Genomic DNA, 10,953 nt, shown 5'->3' with positions numbered 1-10,953 from the left:
CTTTCTTTGTCCTCCATTTTCCACCCTTCCTCTCCTCCAGGCTGATGAACCACATGCGCCACCACGTGGAGATGACGGCGCAGCAGAACGGCGATGTGGACACGCACACCGCTTGCCAGCACTGCTTCCGCAACTTGGCCACGCCCTTCCGCCTGCAGTGCCACGTGGAGAGCGTCCACAGCCAGTTGGAGTCCACCGGTGAGGACTAGCTCGCTCCCCACTCACCCACCAACCACTGTCCTACCACATACAATCGCTAAAAGAAAGTTAATCTATTGGCACTTGCCATCCCACCAACATTCTCCCACACCTTCACCCACAGTCAAATCACATTGAATGAGCACTGGGTGCTGAAATATCACCTTGTTGGGTATTGGGTGAATTACCTTGTTGGGAATTGGGTAAATTTTAAGACATTTCGTTGCTTACTCTAGTAAGCAGTCACTCTTATCCAGCGTGACGTTCAGTAAGTGCATAGAGCAAGAGCACTGAGCACTTTGAATGCTTATGTGACATGCCAGCCTTTTTTCTGTGTTCGTCAAAGCTAAGTGTAAGATCTGTGAGTGGGCATACGAGAGCGAGCCTGTCTTCCTGCAGCACATGAAGAGCACGCACAAACCAGGAGAGATGCCCTACATTTGCCAGGTAAACGTTGCCCACTTGGTCATTATTTGTACCGTTTCTTCCACTCGCTCTCCTTTCACACACTGAATCTCTCTGCACTCTTTTCTCTTTTACTTTCACTCACCGTTAATCACTTGAGGGCTGTTTTATTACACAACTTCAGTGAACACTTAAGGGCTAAGCCTAAATGTCCAAACCAAGTCTATATATTTAGATGCAATGTCCTGTCCTGGGGGAAAGCTCACTATATCAACATGTAGTGTCTCCTAATGCAATTCACCCTTAAAATAGTCTCATGGTTTCATGTGAAGGTGTGCGACTACCGCTCGTCCCTGTATGTGGACGTTTTCGCCCACTTCCGTGAGGTCCACAACGGCACGGCCAATCTGCTGTGCCCCTACTGCCTCAAGTTGTTCCGCTCCAGCAGCAACTACCAGAACCACTACAGCCGCCACCAGGTAAACCCAATGAGGTGACATGCTACATCTATGGCCGTTGGCAGCGAGTCTCTTCCACTCCATTTTCTTTCTGAAACCCTCCTTGTGTTTTTCTTCCTGTGTGTTTATGTGCAGAAAAAAACTGTGTTTCAATGCGACCGGTGCCGGCTGCAGTTCCTCTTTGCCAAGGACCGGGCAGAGCACAAGGTGCAGTACCACAAGACCCACCTCAAGCCACGGCAGCTGGAGGGCCTGAAGCCTGGGACCAAGGTGAGGAGTGTGTGTCAATGTATGTGCGCACGTGTGAGTGATTGCTAGAGTGTGATATTTAATCAATTTGGCCCGAGGGGGTATACCACGGCTAAGGGCTGTTATTAAGCATGACACAACGCAGAGTGCCTGGATTCAGCCCTTCGTCGTGGTACATTGACCATATACCACATATCCCAGAGGTGCCTTATTGCTATTATGAACTGGTTACCAACGTAATTAGAGCTGTAAAAATGTTACGTCATACCCGTGGTATATTGTCTAATATACCATGGCAGTCAGCCAATCAGCATTCAGGGCTCGACCCACCCAGTTTATAATCTGCATTTTTGTCTGTACTTTCTCTGTGATGGGAAAATCTATCGCTGTGATGTATGCATTTTCCCTGTGCATAATGGGAATATTAGTAATGTATATTAGTAGAGTGGTCTAAGAATATTTCTCTGTTCCAGGTGACCATCAGGGCCTACGCGCTGCAGGGTAAGCAGTACTTCCATCAGGAGTCTTCTGGCCGAGGAGACCTCCGGCCCTCCAAAGTGATTGACGTTCCGTCTGCTCCCCAAAAACCCGAGCCCAAGAAGAAGCCTGTCGAGAGCCTGATGGAGCTGCTCACTAAGTTCCAGATGAGGTAGAAGAGGGTTGACATTTTTCCCCCTGATTTGATTGACTTGAAATGGAATTGACTCCAAGCTTTGTTCAGACTCCATTGTGTTTAAATAAATACTGTAAACAAAGTGTTTAGCTTTGTCGTAAAACTGTTGACAGTTTATAATTTGGAGCAGTGTTGAATGTGTAAAATGGATAAGCTTGGACATTCCATCGCTGTGCACTATGGGTAACCTGCCTCTGCCTTCATTTCACCTCCTTCCCCACAGTGCATCGCTGGCCCAACAGAACTGCATGGAGTGCGCCTTTAAGATTCCCGACTTTGCCAACCACTTCCCCACCTACGTCCACTGCTCCTTGTGTCGTTATTGCACCTGCTGCTCCCGCGCCTATGCCAACCACATGATCAAGTGAGTGATGTCACTCAACACCAAGATTTTGTCAACTGAAGATTTCCCAAATGATTTCTTCCATTGAAGGTCATTGAAATTATGTGTGCGATTGGAAAAAGGTGTATGAGACAGGTTGTCTCTTTTCACTTGCAGTAACCACGTGACTCGTAAGAGCACCACCCAATATCTGGCCATGTACGAGTCATACCCAAGGTAACAATCATTTAGTCTGAATTTTTTGAGCAGTATTTAACTGAATGTAGTGTGTTTTTATTTAATACCGACTACTCTGAACCCTCTGTTGGTCCCATGTCAGAATGGATGAGATGAGGTGCACGTCGTGTAACTACAAGACCAAGGTCGGAGATATGATGGCCAACCATCTGGTGGATCACCAAGACCATGATGCTGCAAGCTTCAACAAGCCGGAGGTGGAAGGTAATTACATTACATTTTAGTCATTTAGCAGACGCTCTTATCCAGAGAATCATGGGAATCAAATCCACAAACCTAGCGCCATGCTCTACCAACAGAGCCACACGGGACCAGACATTGTTTTGAGTTCCACCTTCTGATATTTAAGTATCTTTGTATAAGGTCAAACTTTTCTATATGACAACCTTTCTCATGTTTCTTTTTTCCATCCAGAAGTTCCCGAGGAGGCTTCTCAAAGGTATTTAGTATCCTCTTACATATTGAGTGAAATGACTTACTGCTGGACAGACCTGGAGTTGGCTCTCAAGTCTATTTACACATTGGTAGCACTGTGACACTCCATTGCTGCATTATCAAATGTGTGTGTCATTGACTGAGCTGCCTGAAAAATGTAATAATGAACATGTTTGTTTTCGTTCCTCCTGTAGCTTTGTAATTACGGAAATCAGCCCGGGTCAAGGTGGGTCCTTTGTGCCTATCCATCTGCTACCAGCTGGCAATAGTTCCACCCAGCTCTCGATCAAACCACTCCTATACTCCAAGCCCAGCATGACTATCACGGTCCTTGGTCCTAATAAAACCATGCCCTCCACTGCTCCATCCAATGGTGCCTGGACAACCCCCAAGGTCGGAGGATTGGGCCATGTGATGGAACCCCAGGCAGTGGAGTCCCACGGGTCCAACGGAGAGCTGTTCCATGGAGGAGAGGCCAGGATGGGCAAATCCAGGAAAGAAGGGGCAACCAAATTGACGTTGCGCCAGCTGAAGGTGTTGCTCTACGCCCTATGCAGCGGCTTCCCCCAGGCGTCCCTGCGCTTTGGCACCCAGCCAGAGCTCATCCAGGACTGGATGCTGCAGCTGGAGAACCAGCGCCTCCAGAAAGACTGGATCTGGAGCACGGACCGCATCGCAGAGTGGGTCATGTGCCAGCGGGAACAGCAGCTGCCAGTCACAGAGGAAAACCTGCTCCAGACAGCCACACAGGCCTTGGAGGAGTCGCACGAGATCGGTGAGTTCTACGAGTGGGCTGTGGAGTTCATGCTCCGCCACAACCTCAGCCTGCAGGCCACCTGCTCGGCCAAGCGCCCGCTGCCGCGCAACGTCTACGAGAGCGTCCGCATCTTCACTCGCTTTGTCTGCAAGCAGGTCAAAGATGTCGGTTTCCGGCCACCCTCCATGGGATGTGTCGACGAGCTCTCTGTGTTCCTGGACCTGGATAAGCTCAAGACGAGCCCTGAGGCGTTCCAGTTGATCGGCACCGGGGAGCCCCTGATAGAGGTGGTCCTAGCAGGGCTGGCCGATGGCACCATGCTGCCCACCATGGTGTTCCTCAAAGGCAACCCTCCACACCTCCACAAGGCCATCCCGAACTCTGTCTTCCTGGAGGCGCGCCCGGAGGGCTTTACGGACGACGAGCGGCTCCAGCTGTGGCTCTCTAAGGTGTGGCAGAAGCACGTGAACCCCCAGGCGGGGGGAAAAGGTCTGTTGATCATGGACACCCACCACGGCCACCTGGCCAATGACTTCCTGGCCGCTCTCAACAGCAGCAACACCCTGCCGGCAGTGATCCCCATCGGCTGCTCCTGCCGCCTGCAGCCCCTGGAGCTGTGCGTAGTGCCTGTTATGAAGGAGTTCCTGCAGGCCCGCTGGTGCGAGATGCACACCCAGAATGAAGGAGCTGTGGCTCTGGGGCCGGGCGACCTGGCTCTACTTCTGGTGGAATGTCTGGGTGACGTGGTCTCGTGCTTGGCCACGCAGCCCAAGATCCTCCAGCAGTCCTTCATGATGGTCAGCACACCGCCACAGGAGGAAGGAGAGGAAGGTCCAGCTGAACTGGCACAGAGCCTGACCGAGGCTCTGGTCGGGCTTTCTCAAGCAAAGTCGGCAAAGAGGAGCTCTGAAGTGCTAATGAAAGTGGAGCCAGAGGACAAAGGGGTGGTCTCGGACACTACGTCTGAGTACACCTTGCCCTCGCCGACACCCAACCCTCAAGCTCTTAAACAGGTGTTTGAGAAGGACAGCGATCTGGAATCTTTCCATGGCTTTGAGGAAACTGAGATTGATAATTTGCGGACACGCAACTCACAGTAGAGACTACGAACTTGGATCATTCAACACTGTTTCAAACCAAGGGAATCATGACATTTGAAGCAGAGATGATATAGCTCTGGAGAATTTACCAAACCCCTGTTAAGTGCGCACACATTCATTCCTTTCGCTTGGGAAGGTGAGGTAACTTTTGCTATTTTGTGGGTGGAACATTCACATAATGAAGTGTTTTTGTACATTTTCTATCGCAAGCTGCTGTGGTACACGTTTTTGACTTACGTGTAACCCTAAGGTTAAATCATATTAAATATGACTAACCTGTTTTATGCAATTAATCAGTCTCTTTCCATCAACACTGTAGACTAAAGACTTTGTAAATAACTTGTACTCAAACTTCTTAGAATTGATTGAAACTGTCATTCATAGGCTGGCTTAGAGATCAAAATGTTGCGGTCTGAGGCACTGCATCGGTTTGATCTCAGGCTGTGCTGTGACCGGGAGACCCATGATGCGGCGCACAGTTGGTCCAGCGTCGTCCGGGTTAGGCCGGCTGGGATTTCCTTGTCCCATCGCGCTTTAAATTGGTCACATACACATTTAGCAGATGTTATTACGGGTGTAGCGACATGTGTGAGCGACTCGTTGTGGCAGGCCGGGAGCGCCTGCAAGCTGGACAGTGTTTCCTCTGACACATTGGTGCGGCTGGCTTCAAGGATTAAGCGAGCAGTGTTTCGAAGCAGTGTGGCTCGGTAGGGTCGTTTCGGAGGACGCATGGCTCTCGACCGTCACCTCTCCCGAGTCCATAGGGGAGTTGCAGCGATGGGACAAGACTAAACTACCAAATTGTATATGAAATTGGGGAGAGTTTTTTTATAGGGATCAAAATGTCACTTCTAGTAGGGATTGTTTGATATATTTAACTTCACTCACTTGAATGTATGGCCCCTTGTAGCTCAGTTGGTAGAGCATGGCGCTTGCAACACCAGGGTTGTGGGTTTGATTCCCACGGGGGAACCAGTATGCACTCACTACTGTAAGTTGCTCTGGATAAGAGTGTCTGCTAAATAACAAATGTATGCTTCACCTAACACCCGTGCCAATATATCCTCCAAAGACCGGCTTCTCTATTTTTATCACGTAAGTGGACAGACATTGCTTCATTTGATCTACTTTTTGTTTATGTACTGAAAGTGATCTAGCCTTTAAAGAAATCCTGTCCACAGTGATAAATTACCTCAAGAAAACCAACCATGCGTTCCAAGGAAATCTCAATGCCTTACTGACTGCTTTCTCTTGGATTACATCCTACCCCTGGGCTCATTTACATTTTTATTTTCCATCTTTAAATAACAAATAAAGCATCAAGCCTGCTTTAATGGTGGGTTTTCCTTTGAGGTACTAACGGTGCAGTTCTGTATGGTTGAACCAAAAACAAGTGTTTAGGTGTCTTATTCCCCCCCAAGAACCTTTAGCTCTGCTTGTGTGTGGACCTTTCCAATTACAGTATATACATCTAATTTCTCAGAACTTCACCAGATTTATTTTAAGCCTGATTGTCATTCAAGTTTAATTAACACACCCATTCAGAAATGTACATTTATTTTTCATATTACAAAAGGGGGAAAAACTAAATTGGTTACATAGCAGTCTTATTAAAGCACTAACATTTTAGAATGTCATGGAACAGACTGATAGTGTGGCTTAACGTACAGTCCTGAATCGCCAACATCGTCCTCATTCAAACCCACTGCAAAAGAAAAGAAAATGACATGTTCATATCACATGAGATACAGGCACATACGTTGTGGATTATTTCACACAGCATCTTTTCAGTTAAATGTTATGATCAATTTAGGACAAGTGACAGCAGCTTTAAAAACAATTTCCTATCAAGTGATGTACTACACACAAGTACACTAAACATGCCAACTTCACGGACCTTGTTGGACACTTCTGACTAGACAGTCACGATGAGTCATGTGGCTATAACCTACCTGACCATGTGGGCAATTTCCCAGTTGGTCTCACAGGACAAGGGGCCAACAATCTCCACACCTTCTTCTGTCACAATGGCAATCTCATGCTAAAAAACAGTCACATCAGTCATGTCACAAATAGCTATGAGACTGGTAGCTTCAAAAACAAACATTCACTATATGCTGTTGAAAATAACTAATTAAAATTCAGGAGTGTTACGAGACTTAACGACTCACCCTGTTGTAAGAGCGAGCATCGCGATAGTACAGCACTTTAAGGCAGCGGTCAATCAGCGCCCGCGCCTCATCCTTAGTGATCTCCACCTTGTTCTCCACCACCTCCCTCATCAGGGGCTGCATGGACACACAGAATAACCTTAAACAAACCCATACGTACTGCAAGGGTCCGTGTTGAACTCCAACATTCATTTTCACATACAGTATTACCATGAAGTAACATCAGAATTTGATGCAGACGCATCATGCAGTACAGATTACTTCAAATTATACTCATTCCTTTTCTTATCCCCGAAGGGGTTGCCACTATTTCTATATGAACGTGTAGCTCGACGACTTTAAAAATAAATGACTACTTTAGCCAATCGTGAGAATAGAAACTATGGCATCTTTATCCGATCGGATAAAGATGCCATTCTAAACTATGAAATGTATAGAAGTTATTACTGACTCTCAGTAGTAGTCCCCTCATGTGTGTTCATTAGCTTATTTGTCCTCACCTGGGCCAGGTAAGCACCAAACCCTGTCGCCACTGTAGGTGCCTCATAGGCCACACCCAGCTTGTCCACGTAGCCCAGGAAGCTAGAGAAATACAAGATGACAAGTTATGCATTTATTTTGATGGAGCTAGTTACAATATTTATAGCTGCAGGTCTCAAGCCAGTTTGATGTTAACATCAAGACCATGGTATGAGGTTTGTTAAAAGGCAAAAACTAACCAGGGTCATGGTTTAAAACACGGTCATGGTTAAACTATTCAATCTAACATGATAACATTGTCAACGGCACTCCTAAATTGCTAAGCAATTTCAAGACTTCCATGTCTTGGCATAACTTCTGATAAGGACAAAAAATGACTAGTTAAAGATGCTGAAAAATCATCCCACCTCTCGCCATTGTAGAATCCACCAACGACCACAGTGTTCCACAGTGGGTTCATCTTGCTGCGGCGGTTGTACATTACCCGTGTCAACCAGGAGTGAATGGCTTTGGGGCTGTAGCTGTGACCGTCCCCCAGGAGCTCCTCGTCGATCCTGGGACGCAAACACACAGACCTGATCAGTGGTGGTCCTCAGGGAGATAACCAAGCAAAGGTTTCAGCACTCCAAGTGAGGGAAATTACTCCTTATTGCCAGAAACCATTAAAACAAAAAGAGCCTTCCCCAATCTCCTTAAAACCCATTATTATACTTTGTATCAATGATCCAGACCCTATACTCCAATCTGCAAACATCTCCAGAAGTGCACACCAAGGATGTCCTCTTCATTGTTAATTGCCTTCTCTCAAACCCATAGTCAGTCTGCTATGATCCCATTACAATCTATAGCACCAAATATCACATCTCTATACTGATGACATATTATTCCTCCAGATTGTTTCTCACTCTTTCCCCCACCTTTTAGATATCTTTAATGATTTTAGCAAAATTGCAAGATACAAGACCAAATTGGAAGTCTGCATTACTACCACTGAACAATAGACGAGAGTAATGTATTCCGTTACATATCCCAGCGGTCCAGCATTTTAGATATCTGGGTGTACAAATGTATCCCTCCTTGCAAAATATTGTACTCAAATCATTTTTACAAATTCTTTAAAGATGTAAAAAAACTAAAGAAACAGATGTACATAAATGAATGTATTAATTCATTTCAATTGCGTTTTTCAGTGGTTAAAATGAACACCATTCCACAATTTTTTTTCCAGTTCAATGCTCCCTGTAGCACCACCTGGTCTCCCGAATGGCACAGCGGGGCATCTCAGTGGCACTGCATCTCAGTGCAAGAGGCATCACTACGGTCCCTAGTTCAATTCCAAGCTGGTATCACATCCAGCGTGATTGAGAATCCCATGGGGCGGCGCACAATTGGCCCAGCGTCGTCCGGGTTTGGCCGTCATTGTAAATAAGAATTGGTTCATAACTGACTTGCCTAGTTAAATTAAGGTTACATTTTTAACAAATTGTTTTTTAAAAATTGTCTATTGGAAGAAAATGTACTCCTTAATCTCCAAATGTATCTGGAGGAAGAAAAACAACAATAAAACACATTCAGAAATGTTGGGGGATGGTGCATTCCAAGACGTCCAACAAAAGCACAACCTGCCTAGGACTTTGTTATTTTTCTACTTACAATTACGTTCGGCTAGAAGCGGTTATGTGGTACCTAGGGAAAATAAGCTTAATCCTCATCCCTTTCACAAGGTACTGCTTGGAAAAAGAGGTCTCGCATCTGAAATGTATTCCCTTCTAGTAAAGACCTCATCCAAGCAACTTTCAATTGGCTGATCAGGGAAAAAAGTTGGAGTTTAACGCAACCTCATTCCTTAATTATTTCCTCTCATGTTGTGCATATACTTCTGTCAATGGATAATATCTGTATATAAAGAATGTTGACACTAGCATATGCAAACGCACTGATGTCATTGACAGAGATAGTCAGATCTGCTTCTGTGTGCCAATGTCACTGAGTTAAGCATACAAAGCTGAGGGCATCTTGCTGTTTCTCCTTTCTAAAACCACACTATTATCATGAACTACTCCATTTTCTGTGTATGTGCCTTTTAACAAGAGTCTACAATAAATACATTAAAATATATACTTTTAAAACATTAATGTAAATATTCGCCATGAAGGACCAAGACAGCATATCAGATCTTTCTGAAAGAAACCTCAAACTTACACCATTTGTTCGATTATCTGCTTCATGTACTGGTAGTCTGCGTAGTCGCCGGAAGCGCCCAGGATGGTGGTGTCGTTCACCTTCATGAGACGAGAGATGTTACGGAACCGTGCCAGGGAACCATAGGAGCCCAGCATGTCAGCTGCGATGATGACTCCACCTGTAAACTTCACTCCCAGCACTGATGTTCCCGTCACCATGGGGTTTCTAAAGTTTGGGGAGGGAAAAATGTAGATAGTTTGTCATGGGAAAGCTAACGTAACACTAAAAATGCAATACAGAGGGATGCATGTTGAACGTCCATTTAGACTCATGCACGCGCAAATATAACATATATGGCGGGAGTAGGACATATATGGCGGGAGTAGGACTAGCTACATAATATGCTTCTATGATTCTACAGCATCCTTTATGGTGGTGAGTTTGTTAGCTAGATAGCTACCTCACTGCCATGTCATACTAGCATTAGTTACCCATAAGCGCAATATGATAAGGTAGATAACTGGCGAGGCATAGATGGGCAACTTATCACGTCAGTCAATTTGTGCGAAATAGAATAAGATAGCTAAACTGAATATGTTCACGCGCTAACTAGTAGCCCAACTGAATAATAGTGCAGTAGTCAGTGAGCTAACGTTAACTACATCGGCTAGCTCCACCATGATGATACAGCACTGCAGCGTACCGAGGAAATCGAAAGTGGGATGACATTATTAGGGATCTCCACTCAAAAGGATTTGCTTACAGAGTGTGTTTGATAGGTCCGCATCCTGGGGCTAAACTGCTGCCAGGAAACGAATAAAATTGTCCGGGTTTTGGTCCATTCTCCCAGAAATTGAGCTTCAAACCGCTTGGATCCATGTTACAAATGTGCGGATGTGACGACACAGCTTGATGCAAAGAATATGGAATTATGGGATACAGGAAGCAGACAATTCTAACAAAACCCAAACGTTATGTCTCTTATTTATAACCACATGTAAACCTTAACCCGAGGTATAATAAATAAAACAAGAAACTCATCAATAACTGTTAGTTTTATTATAAATATTCGATGATTTAGTCAAAAGGAAAGGAGTAAAATCAGAGTGGAGTTAAATTGCACTAGATCAGGTTTACGTTTCCAGTGTTTAGAAGGCGACGTTAGGATAGAGGAGTAGTAAACTGATTCTAGATCTGTGCATAGGGTCGGTCAGCCCAAAATAAAATAAAATATTGATATATGGGTAAACCAATCAAGTTTCT

At 45.4% G+C, this 10,953-nt stretch overlaps 1 protein-coding gene across 1 annotated transcript; it reads right to left on the bottom strand.

The window, feature by feature from the left end:
- Positions 1 to 6,395: 6,395 nt before the first annotated feature.
- LOC106588338 (proteasome subunit beta type-4) lies at positions 6,396 to 10,700 on the bottom strand. Its single transcript, XM_014177216.3, has 7 exons — positions 10,454 to 10,700; positions 9,709 to 9,915; positions 7,914 to 8,060; positions 7,527 to 7,608; positions 7,027 to 7,143; positions 6,808 to 6,896; positions 6,396 to 6,560 (listed from the first exon to the last, which is right to left on the bottom strand). Exons 1-7 carry the CDS (start codon positions 10,567 to 10,569, stop codon positions 6,548 to 6,550), a joined length of 771 nt encoding a protein of 256 aa, XP_014032691.1. The 5' UTR covers positions 10,570 to 10,700; the 3' UTR covers positions 6,396 to 6,547.
- Positions 10,701 to 10,953: the final 253 nt, after the last annotated feature.

The sequence above is a fragment of the Salmo salar genome, chromosome 27, assembly GCF_965601325.2.
Source record: "Salmo salar chromosome 27, fSalSal1, whole genome shotgun sequence".
Classification (NCBI taxonomy): domain Eukaryota; kingdom Metazoa; phylum Chordata; class Actinopteri; order Salmoniformes; family Salmonidae; genus Salmo; species Salmo salar.
This window is presented reverse-complemented; position numbering and strand designations above follow the sequence as displayed.